Source organism: Synchiropus splendidus, chromosome 2, assembly GCF_027744825.2.
Source record: "Synchiropus splendidus isolate RoL2022-P1 chromosome 2, RoL_Sspl_1.0, whole genome shotgun sequence".
In the NCBI taxonomy this organism is placed as follows: domain Eukaryota; kingdom Metazoa; phylum Chordata; class Actinopteri; order Syngnathiformes; family Callionymidae; genus Synchiropus; species Synchiropus splendidus.
The window spans coordinates 2,047,987-2,068,107 of record NC_071335.1 but is presented as its reverse complement, the minus strand read 5'-3'; the positions used below and the strand labels follow the sequence as shown (position 1 = coordinate 2,068,107).

General features: G+C 42.9%; 1 protein-coding gene across 8 annotated transcripts; it reads right to left on the bottom strand.

The window, feature by feature from the left end:
- Positions 1–597: 597 nt before the first annotated feature.
- On the bottom strand, positions 598–6,467 carry LOC128755018 (uncharacterized). Of its 8 annotated transcripts, none has more exons than XR_008414007.1 (12): positions 6,278–6,467; positions 5,429–5,567; positions 3,905–4,440; positions 3,666–3,761; positions 2,991–3,596; positions 2,233–2,922; positions 2,040–2,154; positions 1,874–1,966; positions 1,628–1,789; positions 1,391–1,553; positions 1,129–1,308; positions 598–1,057 (listed from the first exon to the last, which is right to left on the bottom strand). XR_008414007.1 is itself a non-coding variant. In XM_053858146.1 (10 exons), exons 4-10 carry the CDS (start codon positions 2,428–2,430, stop codon positions 912–914), a joined length of 801 nt encoding a protein of 266 aa, XP_053714121.1. In that variant the 5' UTR covers positions 2,431–2,922; positions 2,991–3,596; positions 3,666–3,761; positions 3,905–4,543; the 3' UTR covers positions 598–911. The 8 variants fall into 8 exon arrangements, 3 of the variants coding, with proteins under 3 accessions (XP_053714121.1, XP_053714122.1, XP_053714123.1); XR_008414009.1 differs by having other exon boundaries at positions 1,129–1,553; positions 2,991–3,078; positions 3,154–3,596; XR_008414008.1 differs by having other exon boundaries at positions 1,129–1,553; positions 2,991–3,335; positions 3,402–3,596.
- Positions 6,468–20,121: the final 13,654 nt, after the last annotated feature.

Genomic DNA, 20,121 nt, shown 5'->3' with positions numbered 1-20,121 from the left:
AAACATAGTGAGGCCTAACAAATACATGAAGCCTGTTGGCCCTTTTCATTCAGACATGAACTCAGAGATAAATGAGATGACTTCCCTTCCTATCCAGAAGTAGTCAGAAAGATACGGTGGCACATCCAGATGATAAATAATAAGATGTCTTCTCAGGTTAAAATTATTGAACTCTTCCTTTAACTCAAAAGTAGGATCTGTGACTTGTGCACTCTTAGTGCCTTTGTCAGCAGTATTCAGGATGTAATCCAGGTTATGATATTTCTACCTGTTCTAAGCTAACTTCGATGAGAAGCATTTACTGATGACCTTACCCATTTAGGTGGCCAGGGGCCATGGAAACCCCTAATTCTAACCCTAATAACATTCAGAAATAAGTAAGGTAATGCATTGCAACACCTGCTCATACCATTTGACTCATTATTCCTGCAACAAAACAGCAGTCTCATTCATCGTACTGCTTTGGTTTACCAAGTCTGTGTGTTCCTATGTGTACTTGCACATGATTGAATAACATACATAAGCATTGTACAGACAATTTTAGTGGCAAAAGAAAGTCAGTGAAGTGAGTGAACATAGCCTGTTAATTGACTTTATTGAGGCTGCATGAAAAGCCGTATTTCACTGCCCTACCAACAAATCTCAAATTAATAATTCATAATTTACATAAAAAGCATCAGCATCTACTTCAAAATAGTAATAGTACATAACTCAGAAAAAGAGTCAATTGCAGGACAGTTTATTTTAACATTTCACATTCATACTGCAGGCCAGGTAATCAACAATAACAACAGTTTTCCTAATTTTTTAATGAGGGAGGTCAAAGTTCAGAAGAGGAGCTACAATCGTAGTGTTCTTCATCTTCGGTGGAGGAGCTGCTATCATGGGGTTCTTCATCACCAGTGGACGAATCATCGAGAGACAAGGCTTGCGATCCAAAAACACGTTGGTACGTTGAGCGAGCTGCACCCTGCTGAGCTTGAATTGCTGACAGTCTTCTCTTCAGCAGACAAGAGTAGCCCCTCACGTCCTCTCCCAGTCAATGCATCTGTGCCGCCTGACAGTGACATTACAATAAGTTAGACTACTAACCTAGTATATCAGTACAAGTAGCAAATAGAACTGTACTTTGCTGAGTGATCCCTTCTGAAAGCTGGGAGGAAATCTCTTCAATATTTCCAGCCATATTCCTCATGTACTCCCAGTGCTGCTTGACTTCACGGACAACAATGACCTCCTCTTCCTTCAGGTGGTTCAGCAGCATTACCTTGTCGAAGACCTTTTTTTTCTTAAACATATCACCATGACCTGCAAATCATCATATACATTTTTTATAGTGGTGAACTACTGCCCACAGTGTCTGTGTACTTTCAGAGGTGGGTTCTATTACACTGCATACTCATCTCCTCCTAATGACACCAGGCAATTTCTCCCATGGGACAGAATTATATAGAAGAGTGTCTCTTTCAGTTTTCAAAAGTAAAAAGGAAGTTGTCTCTGGAGCTTGTCTGATCCAATCACAGCAACCTCGGTCAAACCTGTAATTGCTTCATCTAAAGCCTTTACAATGTAATTAAAAATAGCCTATAGATATGAAGACAACTGAACACATCCTAGATGTACTTACATTCCCAAGGCCAGGAATAGTTTTCCTCAGCCAGGAGCTTGTTGGGAGAAGGGAGTTTGCCAGTTTCTGGCACAACAGCATTGTATTTTGTGATGGCATCTTCTAAGGATCTCTTTTCCACTGAAATCTTTTTTCTAAGCAGATGTCTTCTCTTGTTGCCATCTAGAATATTAAACAGAAAATACTGAATATGTGCTCAGTCACACATTATTATCAAAAACTTGTTTTCTTTCGTTCTGTTCTTACCAGCCTGACGATACAGCTGATATTTCCGCTGCTTAATGCTGAGATACAGTCCTTCAATGGTTTTTTCAAGTTCATTTTGACTGCATGGTCCTTCTGATTGAATATAGAAAAAATAATTAATATTTATTTTACGTCAGAATTGTACATAAAACACTGAGGTATTCACCTGCAGTCCACTGTTGAACATCAGACACCCATTGCTGAACAGTGTCTTCCTGAATAGACAACTCTCCAGCCAATTTCTTGAGCTCCTCAGACGCTTCAGCAATCCTCTGCACAGTCTGTGAAAACCCGTGTTGGATTAACAAACAATTGCAACTAGTCTAATGCACCATGAAACACACAAGTGTGGTCTTTACCTTGATGTGTCGTTTGGCCAAAGTCCGGTCAAGATTTTCTGTCTTCCGCTTGTTCCAGCCAATGGCCTGGATGGTAAGGATGTCTGTGCGGGCTGAATGCACAATGGACACACATTTATGTTACTAGTTGATTTGTACAACTTTAGCTGTAACTTTTTTTTCACACAAAAAAAAAATGTACTTACCAGCTTTTGACATGTACTTGGAACATAGGGCTGCTCAAGAAAGGAAACTGTTCACCTGTTCAACTTCCTCCCCTATTGTTGTTCCTGCTCCCTCTTGGTTCCGTCCACCCCATTCCAAGTGAAAGAAATATGCATTAAAGCCCCTGACAATCATTACCTCACACATCCATGAATGTGCTTTAGCGTGCATGATGGAGAGAAAGGGCTGCATGTTCAACAGGACCTGTAACTCAGGACAGTGGCCAACAACCCTCTGCAAATATGGTCAATATTTGCATACCACATCAGAGCAAAAAAACTGAACATTGTGTGAAACAAGCTGTTTCTGGAGATATAAAGGATAGGCAAATATCTCCCCACGGAACATGTTCAGTCCCTTCAGCAAAATGCCATGACGACACACTGCAACCTCGACCCGTTCCTCATCTACTTTACTCGCAGACTTGTTGGAGGACTCTCGTGAAGCCACCCATTCGCTTCCACCACACCTGCCTTTCCCAGGATTCTGTTCAAGATGAAGAAAAACAGATGTAGACAGAGCAAAGCGTGCAGTGAAATTTAAATAAACTTTACATGTCCTGTTGATGCCCTGATGTGGTTGACGAAGGAGGTCACTTCGGTGTCGTTGGCCAAGAAGACACCTTCGAAAAAGCTATTTGGTCTAAAAGACATAAAGCAGGGGTGACCTTTATCAAGGTTCCATGTATTGCATGCCGTAGAAACAACTTATACATACCCTGAATGGCTCTTAAAGCGATAAAGCTTGCGGTTCCCATCCACTGAGACAGGTAACATTGAGGGTGTGCAGGCTGGGCACCGAAACTGATCGACTTCAGACAGCCTCTCAACTTCAAATTTTGCGTACGACCATTCCAGGAATGATTTTTGTATGGTGTCGCCACATAAACTCTTTCAATTCTGCAGGCAATTAGTCCAATGATGTACTAACCCGACCAAAGAGTTTTGTGCGCTGCTCAAGCATACCAACGAAAGCTTGTCGTTACATTCCTGGTGCAGTAATCTTGAGCTCTTCGTATGTAGCGAACAAATCCACTGTGTACAGCGTCTCAAAATGGACTGTAGCTGGCCAGTAGCCACTTTCAATCAGCTCACTAATACCGACATCCAAAGCTTTCCCACAGGAGCAGCTGACAGTTGGGAGGGACACATTGTATCGACCTAAAATATGTACATAACAAAATTTTCGAACAGAAAATAGAAAATATAATTCATACACAAGGAACTGACCATTCATTCCAATCAGAATTACTTGCTTTCCTGCAGAAAAGGTTGTTTGCCCAGAGCAGCAGTCATAGCATGGATGCATTACTGGCAAAATGCACTCTGGGAAGATAGGAAACGAACATAATTTAAAAGAGGTTGTGTGTATATATATATATATATATATATATATATATATATATATATATATATATATATATATATATACACACAATATTGGTGGCATATATTATCTCAGTACAGACCTCTTTCATGGAAGGAGAATTTTCCTCCCTTCTCTTCCCTGATGTGAGTGGTTGGTGGCAGTGGCCTGTAGAATCCCTCTATCATGGATGATCTATTATGGAAAACCATGGAATTGTGGATGGAAACATCACAGGCTGCACAGTGAAGTGGTCTAGGCAAACAATCCTGACATTTCACAACAGCAGTCTTAGATCTGCAGTGGTGACAAGTTCCCTCTATAGGCTTCTCAGACTGTAACATCTGATTAACCATATACGGCCTTAACACAGTCCACTTTTCCAGAGTTGAAGCTTTCCTGTCTTTCCAGTGTGAAGGTGCTGGGTCTATGGCAGGTCCCAAAAGGTCCTGCACCTCTTGAATGAGGGATCCTAGAAAACAGGGTAAGGTAACCAAATATAGCAGCAATAAGACAAACATGGAAAGAAGAGGGTAAATAAACTGCTGCTAAAATATATATCTTGAACGGTCTCAGTCACGTGCTGATGTCCACTTGTAGATGGAGCACATGGCAATGAGTGCATGCTCCCAGAAGTCACTGTTGAGAGTAGGGAGATTTGTTTAAATGGACAAATGGACTAGAAACGTCACAATAAAAAGCAGGAAAATAGTAGTATGTTGAAAATAAATCCATAGATCTGTTGACAGTTCGACATTAAACTACTGAGGCTAAGAAGAAAGTCAGAGCAGGTACTAGTCAAATCAAACATTCCAACTGTCAAGAACCGGTACTCCTGGGTTACATGCACATTTCTAACAATGGATTGCTTGATGGTTACTGCTGATGTATTCATTTGTAATAGTCACCCGTCCAAGTGTAGTAGAGGATCCACCCAGTAGGATGTATTCACTGGGTGGGTGCAATATGGTAATGTGTGTGTACTTGAATGCCATAAGTCCCTGTCCAAGGGAGCAATTGTTGTTAATCACAATGGCCCATCAACATCAGCTAGTTATGAAAGACAAAGGCTCTATTCACATGTTGATGTACCTGAGGGGGGTGTTCAGGACATCATTGTATGAAGCTGAAAGATAGGGTCCAAGTCAAGACCTCATGTTGAAAGAAGGATTTCCCCTCTGGTCAAAGTGGCTTCTTTAACTATTTCAAGACACGTCTCCCTTTAGCCAATATTTTGACACCATTGTTTTCAGTAGAGTTTTGTAACTCACACACATAATTGTGTTTTGTGAGGACTTTGTGAGGACTCATTGACCCAATTGACAATTGACCATTGTCTCTCACCTTAAACAACAACAACAACAACAAACATCCAAAACAAATTACTAACATTAAGCAGGACTCTGAAATTAAATAAACCAGTTAACCGCATTACAGTAAACCACTTATACTAACTACTCCACCATGTAAACATTATGTCCTATATTCAGCGAAATGTCCTCACTAGGACAGTGTCGTGTCAAATAGTTAGCCCCACAACCATGACAAATCAATCAAATACTGAAGCAGTTGACTGACATTAGTTCTTCAGGCAATAGAGACCATAAAGTTAGTGAACAAAAATCACCTGAGGATGAACTCTTTGCCCGCTTCTTCCCTGTTCTCCTCCTCTTTGGGATAGGACTCCCTTCCTCGTCCTCCTCAACCCAAAAAAAAGTAAATTTGTCCGGTCCAGACACTTCTGAGGATTCTTTAGGTTGAGTATTCTTAAAATAAAGATAATGGAAAATGTTAGCGTCACCTAATACACTATATTACATATTGTTAGAAAGTCTCAGGACAGATCATGAGAGCATTAAATGCCGACCTTGCATTCCTCCAACAGCAAATCAGCAAGAAATAAGGCATCATCGTCATCCATGATGCTCCTCAGTTGAGTGAGTACAGCCTGAATACCAATTTATCAGTGGCCACTTGATTTTAAACACAGTGGGCGTGACTATGCAAATCAGCAAGAAGAAAAGAAAAGAAATGGAAACCGGATAAGTTACCCCCATATTAACAACCATCGACACGGAGAAAGGTTATCAAAAAACAAACTAAATAAATTCAAATATTAAGAAATAGAATAAATACATAACTCACGTCAAAATCATTCAGCTCCGTGTCTTTGGTGTCGGCAGTATTGTAGCCGAGGGTTATATTTGGTAAATCCGCGGGGACAGCTGTCAATAAGGTCCAAGTTCGTTGGTGCAGCAAGATAACAGCATTATTCGTGCCTTCAGTCTCCGTTAGACACGACCCAAAAACCCGCGCAGTCCAACATAACACCCCCCTGCCAACTATGGCAACTCCCGGAGAACAAAATAAGCTTCTACAGTACCAACAGCGAACGCAGTATTGCAATTCTACAAAATCTCTGACAGACTCTAAATAGACGAAAGGATGATAAACAAAAAAGAAGAGGAGTTTTTACCGAAGTCAAGCCGAATGACTTTCCGCCATGTTTTTGTTCTGGTCGACCACTGATGACGTCAAAGTCCAACGTGTTTGTATAATTGAATTATTCATCCAAAGCATAAATTCACATCTCCAAAGAGACGTCGGCGTCCACATCACGTGTACATATTTAAACAGAATAAAAATAGAAACTACGGCTTGGGAGGTTTGAAATGGTCCGCTTGCGCTTCCGCTGACGTCAGTGACGGAGAACGAATCGTGATTCAGCAAAACGAATAAATCATGGAACTTCCTTTCTTGTCAAAAGACTTTATATGCAGTTGATACGATTTTAAATATCCGATAATACTATTTGGCGTAGAAATGTATTCGATACCAATGATAAATAATAAACGTATTTGGTCCGTGACGTCAGTTCCTGCCATCCACTTCCTTCCCCAGTCGGATAATAAATATTATATCATTTTCATGACATAATATTTAAAAATTAAAGGTACATTACATGTGATTACAACTCAACAAAACCCCGCAATTGGCTGCGGAATTACTGGCCAGCTGTACAATAATACATTGAATTGAGACCTACGAGATAATCTGGGTCAAAACGAAAAAAACGAAGCGTCATATACATGAAACGAGCGGAAAAAATGAAAGTAAGGCGTACATTTGTCGCTAGAAATGTGATCAAAACGCAACAATAGCTTTTAATTGTTTTAAAATCTCACAATTTAAAGCAAAACTAGAACGGGTGTCCGCCATGTTTTTGTGTTCTATCAGTCACGTGACCAGAGGCCATTCACAAAGCCATTGAGAAATGACGCGTACGAGAGAAAGGATTTTTGAGGCAAAGTATTCAAAGGATTACGGTATGCCAAGTGAACAAACGTAGTTATTGCACGTTTTTCAGTGCGCGCAGATAACCGACCCAAAATAGAATATATTTGTCGTAAACGGTAACGTCACAATACTACGATTTAACAGGGAATCACAAAACTATCTCGGTCCAAACGAAAGAAAATAAGCGTTATTTACATAAAACAAGCACATAATATTACAATGTGGGATATATTTGTCGCTAGAAATGTGATCAAAAGCCAATAAAGTCATTTAAAAAAACCCACAATTTGGAGTGGATTTATGGGCGGCAGGGCAAAATCTGCCGGAATGCTAATGTGATATTTCTCGAAAAAGAACTCGCCTCTACAGATAAACAGGCCTTTGTTTGTATCAGAGTCACTATTCACAGCTTGGTGATACATTTCGTGATAAATGATAGGTGTTCAGCGAGAAAAACAACCGGCATTGATTTTCAGACGGCGATGTTTTTTTTAAATCAGTTACTACCGGTTCTCTCTGTGCAGCGGCGAGCTGGAAGGATATCCGCGATGAAAGCAGGTCGGTGGGGAAGGAGGACACGGTGCCTCTCAGACTGCTCTACAGCAGACACAACCACAGCCAGATCGGCCAGGATGAGCTCAGCACCAGGGTGAAAGGAAGCGCAGCATCCACACAGGAAAACAAGGTGTGTTTCTGCACCAGCCATTGCCACGTTCCAACATTGTTAGTGTCTGCATTCATCCAAGGAATGTAAAGCTATTAAACAAGATCATTCTTCTTCTCCGGACGGACATGCCACTATTGCAGCATCACTGAGTGAAGTAATTCACAGAGAAGTTATACAACAAATAAACCATGACTAAACTATGGCAAAAATAACCTTTCACTTTCTTTGATCGTGTCTAACAAAGCAAAGTGTCTCACAAAGTTATCAGAGACTCAAATGGCTCTGCATCCGAATTAAGGGTTTGAATCTGTTTGAATCTGTCTTGAATCTGTCTCTTTTTGGGCCAGAATTCTGAGTTAATATTCCTGGGAAAATTAAGCAACTTCTTGGAATTGACTCATGGATATTTGGATGCCTGCCATTTGTTTTGCAACCGATCACGTTCACTTTTTAAGATTCCCTTTTTGCTCCTCAAATATATTGAATGAATCACATCGTCTTTTGCACCTGCACGTCACTAACATGCTGGTGCTTGACCTCGGCTTGCTTGCACCGTCACTTGAAATTACTGCATTTAATAAAAACAAGAGAAAAGAAACGCCCTTTAAACTTGACTGTAGCTTGCTGAATAAACGCATCCAACATCCGCACTGGTGGATGCATTTAGACAATCATCAGCAGGTCATTTGGTCGATGCTGAGCCAGGATAATTAATAATTTAGCGATAACTTCCTTGGAGAAACATCTCACCCGTCCAGCTGGAGTTGCTGTCCTGGCAGCTGCCTCACTGTCCAGCTCATATTTGATGTCACAGCAGTGTTTCTGTGAATGAAGATGTACTGCCAGTGTCCAGCTGAATCAGGTGTAACTGGATCACACGTCACCATCTTTGTATCTGCGGCCAATTTAAGCGCAGAAAAACAAGGCGTTTGACAAATTTTATTGATGGTAAAGGCATAAATGGAAATTTTAGGCGTGTTTTCCTTCTCCCATAGCTATTAATAGTAATATTGAAATGTTTATTTTTATCTTTGCTGAAGGGGACCCCACATATGACCTGAAGGGGTAACAACCTTCGCTGTTGACCAGACCTTCCAGAACTTCATCCTCCTTTCCAAAAGGACTCCAGACTACCCATGGATGCCTCTTCCTCTGCAGGTCGTAGGTGAATATTTTTCTGTCTATCTATCCATCTATCTATATCTATACAGTATACATATAAGTATATACATATATGTGTATCTATGTATTTACATTTACATATATAAGTATAATAAAAACGTTACGCCATGTTTATCACGTACCATGTCTCTTTTCATTGACAGACGTCGTCACTCATCTGTGTGACGTTCATTTAACGCAGAGTGATACTGGTAAAAATATTGAATTGTTTTATAATTCGTTGTTAATATCTCTATTATGTGTTACAACAGCCGCACTTCTATTTTTCAGATATTATCGCCTCCGCGAATAACTTCCCGGAGACGCTGATCGGCGCTGAGGAGCTTGAGCGGTTAATGTGTGTAACTTTTGAAGACGGAGATGCCCGTGCGGATCTGTCGGCTGTGAATCCGAGAGCGAGTCTTCAAGACAGCGGCACCGAGGCTCAGAACACGCCGTGTATTATAATAATCGACAGCGAGGACGAGTTCGTCCGGGGCCGAGTACAGGAAATCGAGCGAAGGGGAGTAACCTACGCTCTCTGAGCCGTAAGCGACGGTATAATTCGGCACGGAAGACAGGACCGGCGCGAGTCATTGGTGAGAAGGAGACAGCGATTCTAATCATAATTACGATAACTAGGAAAAGAATAGCGGTATTTATTAAGTGTATATACATGCGTATGTGTGTGTGTGCGTGTGTGTGTGTGTGTGTGTGTGTGTGTGTGCATGAAAAGATCACCCGGAACCCGGAAATCAGACACGACCGGGAAGTCATCCGGACCCTGTGGATGCTGATCATTCATTGAACGGGTCGCTCCAACTGTTCAACGCTGAGAGCAAAACATTCAGTTCAATAAAAAAAAAGTATTTTAACCACAGTCTGTCGATGTATTTTATATTTAACTACCTATGTTTTTTGTTTTATTCAACGCCTGTGCGTATGAAAACAGGCGATCAGTCAGAGGTCGAAGGAGTAGGGCACCCGCTCGTTGATTCTTTAACTCACCAGACGCCTCAGCTGATAGGAGGTGGGAAAAAACATTTTGGAGTGATAGTTTACGTTTCACTGCTGTATTTATTTATTTTTTCACATGAAAACAGATACAAAGACAACGAGCACGCCACACCTTCTACCTGTCGCTTCAACACCAACACCAACACCAACGTTTGGTAAGATACGAATCTCAATTTTTTTCAACACATCTCTACCGTTCAGTATCAGTTGAATGGTTGTATGTTCGCTATTGTGTGTGTGTGTGTGTGTGTGTGTGTGTGTGTGTGTGTGTGTGTGTGTGCGTGCGTGCGTGCGTGTGTGTGTTTGTGCGTGTGTGTGTGTTTTATCTGTAATGCGGTTTGTCTATGTTCCGGCTATGTGCTTTTAGACGGTGTCATTTTACTATTGAAGGTGTTTGAGTAACTGTTGCTGCTAAGCGTCATTGTGATTTTACTACTATGCTTTAACGACGACGGACACTAGAGGTCGCGATTACTATTTCACACTATGCTTTAACGACGGCGGCCACTAGAGGTCGTGATTTTACTAACTGTAATGTGCTTTAACGACGGCGGCCGCTAGAGGGGGTGATTTTACTAATTGTAATGTGCTTTAACGACGGCGGCCACTAGAGGTCGTGATTTTACAAACTGTAATGTGGTTTAACGACGGCGGCCACTAGAGGTCGTGATTTTACAAACTCTAATGTGCTTTAACGACGGCGGCCACTAGAGGTCGTGATTTTACTAACTGTAATGTGCTTTAACGACGGCGGCCACTAGAGGTCGTGATTTTACTAACTTTAATGTGGTTTAACGACGGCGACCACTAGAGGTCGTGATTTTACTAACTGTAATGTGCTTTAACGACGGCGGCCACTAGAGGTCGTGATTTTACTAACTGTAATGTGCTTTAACGACGGCGGCCGCTGGAGGTCGTGATTTTACTAACTGTAATGTGCTTTAACGACGGCGGCCACTAGAGGTCGTGATTTTACTAACTGTAATGTGCTTTCACGACGGCGGCCACTAGAGGTCGTGATTTTACTAAGTGTAATGTGCTTTAACGACGGCGTCCACTAGAGGTCGTGATTTTACTAATTGTAATGTGGTTTAACGACGGCGGCCGCTAGAGGTCGTGATTTTACTAACTGTAATGTGCTTTAACGACGGCGGCCACTAGAGGTCGTGATTTTACTAACTGTAATGTGCTTTAACGACGGCGGCCACTAGAGGTCGTGATTTTACAAACTGTAATGTGGTTTAACGACGGCGGCCACTAGAGGTCGTGATTTTACAAACTCTAATGTGCTTTAACGACGGTGGCCACTAGAGGTCGTGATTTTACTAACTGTAATGTGGTTTAACGACGGCGGCCACTAGAGGTCGTGATTTTACAAACTGTAATGTGGTTTAACGACGGCGGCCACTAGAGGTCGTGATTTTACAAACTCTAATGTGCTTTAACGACGGCGGCCACTAGAGGTCGTGATTTTACTAAGTGTAATGTGCTTTAACGACGGCGGCCACTAGAGGTCGTGATTTTACTGACTGTAATGTGCTTTAACGACGGCGGCCACTAGAGGTCGTGATTTTACTAACTGTAATGTGGTTTAACGACGGCGACCACTGGAGGTCGTGATTTTACTAACTGTAATGTGCTTTAACGACGGCGGCCACTAGAGGTCGTGATTTTACTAACTGTAATGTGCTTTAACGACGGCGGCCACTAGAGGGCGTGATTTTACTAACTGTAATGTGCTTTAACGACGGCGGCCGCTAGAGGTCGGGATTTTACTAACTGTAATGTGCTTTAACGACGGCGGCCGCTAGAGGTCGTGATTTTACTAAGTGTAATGTGCTTTAACGACGGCGGCCACTAGAGGTCGTGATTTTACTAAGTGTAATGTGCTTTAACGACGGCGGCCACTAGAGGTCGTGATTTTACTAATTGTAATGTGGTTTAACGACGGCGGCCACTAGAGGTCGTGATTTTACTAACTGTAATGTGCTTTAACGACGGCGGCCACTAGAGGTCGTGATTTTACTAACAGTTATGTGGTTTAACGACGGCGGCCGCTAGAGGTCGTAATTGTACTAATTGTAATTGTGCTTTAACGACGGCGGCCACGAGAGGTCGTGATTTTACTAATTGTAATGTGGTTTAACGACGGCGGCCACTAGAGGGCGTGATTTTACTAACTGTAATGTGGTTAAACGACGGCGTCCACTAGAGGTCGTGATTTTACTAATTGTAATGTGGTTTAATGACAGTATACACCAGTGATTTACTATTTGTTTTTACGCTTTAAATGTTGATCCTTAGTAGATCCCTACATGTACACTCTGTTTATATTAATATCATATTAACTGCTATCCGAGGTCTTGCTTCTAGATTGTATTTACATTTGTATTGTTGTCGGTATTCTGTTTCAGCTCTCCCCTCTGGGTCTTGGCCTTTGTGGGAGACATCGACGCCGGTTTCCTCAGTACCTCTGGATCTACTATTCGGACCGTTCCCTGCTGAAGACTCGACGTCGGCATCTGGGCTATCCGCACCTCCACAGCCACCGTCGCCGACACCATCAGCACAGCCAGCAACCACAGACAAGCCGCGGACATCGTCCCGGATACCAAAACAAAAAGAAAGAAATACTTGTGTGTGTGTGTGCATGAAAAGATCACCCGGAACCCGGAAATCAGACACGACCGGGAAGTCATCCGGACCCTGTGGATGCTGATCATTCATTGAACGGGTCGCTCCAACTGTTCAACGGTGAGAGCAAAACATTCAGTTCAATAAAAAAAAAAGTATTTTAACCACAGTCTGTCGATGTATTTTATATTTAACTACCTATGTTTTTTGTTTTATTCAACGCCTGTGCGTATGAAAACAGACGATCAGTCAGAGGTCGAAGGAGTAGGGCACCCGCTCGTTGATTCTTTAACTCACCAGACGCCTCAGCTGATAGGAGGTGGGAAAAAACATTTTGGAGTGATAGTTTACGTTTCACTGCTGTATTTATTTATTTTTTCACATGAAAACAGATACAAAGACAACGAGCACGCCACACCTTCTACCTGTCGCTTCAACACCAACACCAACACCAACGTTTGGTAAGATATGAATCTCAATTTTTTTCAACACATCTCTACCGTTCAGTATCAGTTGAATGGTTGTATGTTCGCTATTGTGTGTGTGTGTGTGTGTGTGTGTGTGTGTGTGTGTGTGTGTGTGCGTGCGTGCGTACATGCGTGCGTGCGTGTGTGTGTTTGTGCGTGTGTGTGTGTTTTATCTGTAATGCGGTTTGTCTATGTTCCGGCTATGTGCTTTTAGACGGTGTCATTTTACTATTGAAGGTGTTTGAGTAACTGTTGCTGCTAAGCGTCATTGTGATTTTACTACTATGCTTTAACGACGACGGACACTAGAGGTCGCGATTACTATTTCACACTATGCTTTAACGACTGCGACCACTAGAGGTCGTGATTACTATTTTACACTATACTTTAACGACGGCGGCCACTAGAGGTCGTGATTTTACTGACTGTAATGTGCTTTAACGACGGCGGCCACTAGAGGTCGTGATTTTACTAACTGTAATGTGCTTTAACGACGGCGACCACTAGAGGTCGTGATTTTACTAACTGTAATGTGCTTTAACGACGGCGGCCACTAGAGGTCGTGATTTTACTAACTGTAATGTGCTTTAACGACGGCGGCCACTAGAGGTCGTGATTTTACTAACTGTAATGTGCTTTAACGACGGCGGCCACTAGAGGTCGTGATTTTACTAATTGTAATGTGGTTTAACGACGGCGGCCACTAGAGGTCGTGATTTTACAAACTCTAATGTGCTTTAACGACGGCGGCCACTAGAGGTCGTGATTTTACTAACTGTAATGTGCTTTAACGACGGCGGCCACTAGAGGTCGTGATTTTACTAACTTTAATGTGGTTTAACGACGGCGACCACTAGAGGTCGTGATTTTACTAACTGTAATGTGCTTTAACGACGGCGGCCACTAGAGGTCGTGATTTTACTAACTGTAATGTGCTTTAACGACGGCGGCCGCTGGAGGTCGTGATTTTACTAACTGTAATGTGCTTTAACGACGGCGGCCACTAGAGGTCGTGATTTTACTAACTGTAATGTGCTTTCACGACGGCGGCCACTAGAGGTCGTGATTTTACTAAGTGTAATGTGCTTTAACGACGGCGTCCACTAGAGGTCGTGATTTTACTAATTGTAATGTGGTTTAACGACGGCGGCCGCTAGAGGTCGTGATTTTACTAACTGTAATGTGCTTTAACGACGGCGGCCACTAGAGGTCGTGATTTTACTAACTGTAATGTGCTTTAACGACGGCGGCCACTAGAGGTCGTGATTTTACAAACTGTAATGTGGTTTAACGACGGCGGCCACTAGAGGTCGTGATTTTACAAACTCTAATGTGCTTTAACGACGGTGGCCACTAGAGGTCGTGATTTTACTAACTGTAATGTGGTTTAACGACGGCGGCCACTAGAGGTCGTGATTTTACAAACTGTAATGTGGTTTAACGACGGCGGCCACTAGAGGTCGTGATTTTACAAACTCTAATGTGCTTTAACGACGGCGGCCACTAGAGGTCGTGATTTTACTAAGTGTAATGTGCTTTAACGACGGCGGCCACTAGAGGTCGTGATTTTACTGACTGTAATGTGCTTTAACGACGGCGGCCACTAGAGGTCGTGATTTTACTAACTGTAATGTGGTTTAACGACGGCGACCACTGGAGGTCGTGATTTTACTAACTGTAATGTGCTTTAACGACGGCGGCCACTAGAGGTCGTGATTTTACTAACTGTAATGTGCTTTAACGACGGCGGCCACTAGAGGGCGTGATTTTACTAACTGTAATGTGCTTTAACGACGGCGGCCGCTAGAGGTCGGGATTTTACTAACTGTAATGTGCTTTAACGACGGCGGCCGCTAGAGGTCGTGATTTTACTAAGTGTAATGTGCTTTAACGACGGCGGCCACTAGAGGTCGTGATTTTACTAAGTGTAATGTGCTTTAACGACGGCGGCCACTAGAGGTCGTGATTTTACTAATTGTAATGTGGTTTAACGACGGCGGCCACTAGAGGTCGTGATTTTACTAACTGTAATGTGCTTTAACGACGGCGGCCACTAGAGGTCGTGATTTTACTAACAGTTATGTGGTTTAACGACGGCGGCCGCTAGAGGTCGTAATTGTACTAATTGTAATTGTGCTTTAACGACGGCGGCCACGAGAGGTCGTGATTTTACTAATTGTAATGTGGTTTAACGACGGCGGCCACTAGAGGGCGTGATTTTACTAACTGTAATGTGGTTAAACGACGGCGTCCACTAGAGGTCGTGATTTTACTAATTGTAATGTGGTTTAATGACAGTATACACCAGTGATTTACTATTTGTTTTTACGCTTTAAATGTTGATCCTTAGTAGATCCCTACATGTACACTCTGTTTATATTAATATCATATTAACTGCTATCCGAGGTCTTGCTTCTAGATTGTATTTACATTTGTATTGTTGTCGGTATTCTGTTTCAGCTCTCCCCTCTGGGTCTTGGCCTTTGTGGGAGACATCGACGCCGGTTTCCTCAGTACCTCTGGATCTACTATTCGGACCGTTCCCTGCTGAAGACTCGACGTCGGCATCTGGGCTATCCGCACCTCCACAGCCACCGTCGCCGACACCATCAGCACAGCCAGCAACCACAGACAAGCCGCGGACATCGTCCCGGATACCAAAACAAAAAGAAAGAAATACTTGTGTGTGTGTGTGCATGAAAAGATCACCCGGAACCCGGAAATCAGACACGACCGGGAAGTCATCCGGACCCTGTGGATGCTGATCATTCATTGAACGGGTCGCTCCAACTGTTCAACGGTGAGAGCAAAACATTCAGTTCAATAAAAAAAAAAGTATTTTAACCACAGTCTGTCGATGTATTTTATATTTAACTACCTATGTTTTTTGTTTTATTCAACGCCTGTGCGTATGAAAACAGACGATCAGTCAGAGGTCGAAGGAGTAGGGCACCCGCTCGTTGATTCTTTAACTCACCAGACGCCTCAGCTGATAGGAGGTGGGAAAAAACATTTTGGAGTGATAGTTTACGTTTCACTGCTGTATTTATTTATTTTTTCACATGAAAACAGATACAAAGACAACGAGCACGCCACACCTTCTACCTGTCGCTTCAACACCAACACCAACACCAACGTTTGGTAAGATATGAATCTCAATTTTTTTCAACACATCTCTACCGTTCAGTATCAGTTGAATGGTTGTATGTTCGCTATTGTGTGTGTGTGTGTGTGTGTGTGTGTGTGTGTGTGTGTGTGTGTGCGTGCGTGCGTACATGCGTGCGTGCGTGTGTGTGTTTGTGCGTGTGTGTGTGTTTTATCTGTAATGCGGTTTGTCTATGTTCCGGCTATGTGCTTTTAGACGGTGTCATTTTACTATTGAAGGTGTTTGAGTAACTGTTGCTGCTAAGCGTCATTGTGATTTTACTACTATGCTTTAACGACGACGGACACTAGAGGTCGCGATTACTATTTCACACTATGCTTTAACGACTGCGACCACTAGAGGTCGTGATTACTATTTTACACTATACTTTAACGACGGCGGCCACTAGAGGTCGTGATTTTACTGACTGTAATGTGCTTTAACGACGGCGGCCACTAGAGGTCGTGATTTTACTAACTGTAATGTGCTTTAACGACGGCGACCACTAGAGGTCGTGATTTTACTAACTGTAATGTGCTTTAACGACGGCGGCCACTAGAGGTCGTGATTTTACTAACTGTAATGTGCTTTAACGACGGCGGCCACTAGAGGTCGTGATTTTACTAACTGTAATGTGCTTTAACGACGGCGGCCACTAGAGGTCGTGATTTTACTAATTGTAATGTGGTTTAACGACGGCGGCCACTAGAGGTCGTGATTTTACTAACTGTAATGTGCTTTAACGACGGCGGCCACTAGAGGTCGTGATTTTACTAACTGTAATGTGCTTTAACGACGGCGGCCACTAGAGGTCGTGATTTTACTAACTGTAATGTGGTTTAATGACAGTATACACCAGTGATTTACTATTTGTTTTCACGCTTTAAATGTTGATCCTTAGTAGATCCCTACATTTACACTCTGTTTATATTAATATCATATTAACTGCTATCCGAGGTCTTGCATCTAGATTTTATTTACATTTGTATTGTTGTCGGTATTCTGTTTCAGCTCTCCCCTCTGGGTCTTGGCCTTTGTGGGAGACATCGACGCCGGTTTCCTCAGTACCTCTGGATCTACTATTCGGACCGTTCCCTGCTGAAGACTCGACGTCGGCATCTGGGCTATCCGCACCTCCACAGCCACCGTCGCCGACACCATCAGCACAGCCAGCAACCACAGACAAGCCGCGGACATCGCCCCGGATACCAAAACAAAAAGAAAGAAATACTTGTGTGTGTGTGTGTGTGTGTGCATGAAAAGATCACCCGGAACCCGGAAATCAGACACGACCGGGAAGTCATCCGGACCCTGTGGATGCTGATCATTCATTGAACGGGTCGCTCCAACTGTTCAATGGTGAGAGCAAAACATTCAGTTCAATAAAAAAAAAGTATTTTAACCACAGTCTGTCGATGTATTTTATATTTAACTACCTATGTTTTTTGTTTTATTCAACGCCTGTGCGTATGAAAACAGACGATCAGTCAGAGGTCGAAGGAGTAGGGCACCCGCTCGTTGATTCTTTAACTCACCAGACGCCTCAGCTGATAGGTGGTGGGAAAAAACATTTTGGAGTGATAGTTTACGTTTCACTGCTGTATTTATTTATTTATTTTTTCACATGAAAACAGATACAAAGACAACGAGCACGCCACACCTTCTACCTGTCGCTTCAACACCAACACCAACGTTTGGTAAGATACGAATCTCAATTTTTTTCAACACATCTCTACCGTTCAGTATCAGTTGAATGGTTGTATGTTCGCTATTGTGTGTGTGTGTGTGTGTGTGTGTGTGTGTGTGTGCGTGCGTGCGTACATGCGTGCGTGCGTGTGTGTGTGCGTGTGTGTGTGTTTTATCTGTAATGCGGTTTGTCTATGTTCCGGCTATGTGCTTTTAGACGGTGTCATTTTACTATTGAAGGTGTTTGAGTAACTGTTGCTGCTAAGCGTCATTGTGATTTTACTACTATGCTTAACGACGACGGACACTAGAGGTCGCGATTACTATTTCACACTATGCTTTAACGACGGCGACCACTAGAGGTCGTGATTACTATTTTACACTATGCTTTAACGACGGCGGCCACTAGAGGTCGTGATTTTACTAACTGTAATGTGCTTTAACGACGGCGGCCGCTAGAGGTCGTGATTTTACTAATTGTAATGTGCTTTAACGACGGCGGCCACTAGAGGTCGTGATTTTACAAACTGTAATGTGGTTTAACGACGGCGGCCACTAGAGGTCGTGATTTTACAAACTCTAATGTGCTTTAACGACGGCGGCCACTAGAGGTCGTGATTTTACTAACTTTAATGTGGTTTAACGACGGCGACCACTAGAGGTCGTGATTTTACTAACTGTAATGTGCTTTAACGACGGCGGCCACTAGAGGTCGTGATTTTACTAACTGTAATGTGCTTAAACGACGGCGACCACTAGAGGTCGTGATTTTACAAACTGTAATGTGGTTTAACGACGGCGGCCACTAGAGGTCGTGATTTTACAAACTCTAATGTGCTTTAACGACGGCGGCCACTAGAGGTCGTGATTTTACTAACTGTAATGTGCTTTAACGACGGCGGCCACTAGAGGTCGTGATTTTACTAACTGTAATGTGCTTTAGCGACGGCGACCACTAGAGGTCGGGATTTTACTAACTGTAATGTGGTTTAACGACGGCGACCACTAGAGGTCGTGATTTTACTAACTGTAATGTGCTTTAACGACGGCGGCCACTAGAGGTCGTGATTTTACTAACTGTAATGTGCTTTAACGACGGCGGCCACTAGAGGTCGTGATTTTACTAACTGTAATGTGCTTTAACGACGGCGGCCACTAGAGGACGTGATTTTACTAACTGTAATGTGCTTTAACGACGGCGGCCGCTAGAGGGCGTGATTTTACTAATTGTAATGTGCTTTCACGACGGCGGCCACTAGAGGTCGTGATTTTACTAAGTGTAATGTGCTTTAACGACGGCGGCCAATAGAGGTCGTGATTTTACTAATTGTAATGTGGTTTAACGACGGCGGCCACTAGAGGCCGTGATTTTACTAACTGTAATGTGGTTAAACGACGGCGTCCACTAGAGGTCGTGATTTTACTAATTGTAATGTGGTTTAATGACAGTATACACCAGTGATTTACTATTTGTTTTTACGCTTTAAATGTTGATCCTTAGTAGATCCCTACATGTACACTCTGTTTATATTAATATCATATTAACTGCTATCCGAGGTCTTGCTTCTAGATTGTATTTACATTTGTATTGTTGTCGGTATTCTGTTTCAGCTCTCCCCTCTGGGTCTTGGCCTTTGTGGGAGACATCGACGCCGGTTTCCTCAGTACCTCTGGATCTACTATTCGGACCGTTCCCTGCTGAAGACTCGACGTCGGCATCTGGGCTATCCGCACCTCCACAGCCACCGTCGCCGACACCATCAGCACAGCCAGCAACCACAGACAAGCCGCGGACATCGCCCCGGATACCAAAACAAAAAGAAAGAAATACTTGTGTGTGTGTGTGCATGAAAAGATCACCCGGAACCCGGAAATCAGACACGACCGGGAAGTCATCCGGACCCTGTGGATGCTGATCATTCATTGAACGGGTCGCTCCAACTGTTCAACGGTGAGAGCAAAACATTCAGTTCAATAAATAAAAAGTATTTTAACCACAGTCTGTCGATGTATTTTATATTTAACTACCTATGTTTTTTGTTTTATTCAACGCCTGTGCGTATGAAAACAGACGATCAGTCAGAGGTCGAAGGAGTAGGGCACCCGCTCGTTGATTCTTTAACTCACCAGACGCCTCAGCTGATAGGAGGTGGGAAAAAACATTTTGGAGTGATAGTTTACGTTTCACTGCTGTATTTATTTATTTATTTTGTCACATGAAAACAGATACAAAGACAACGAGCACG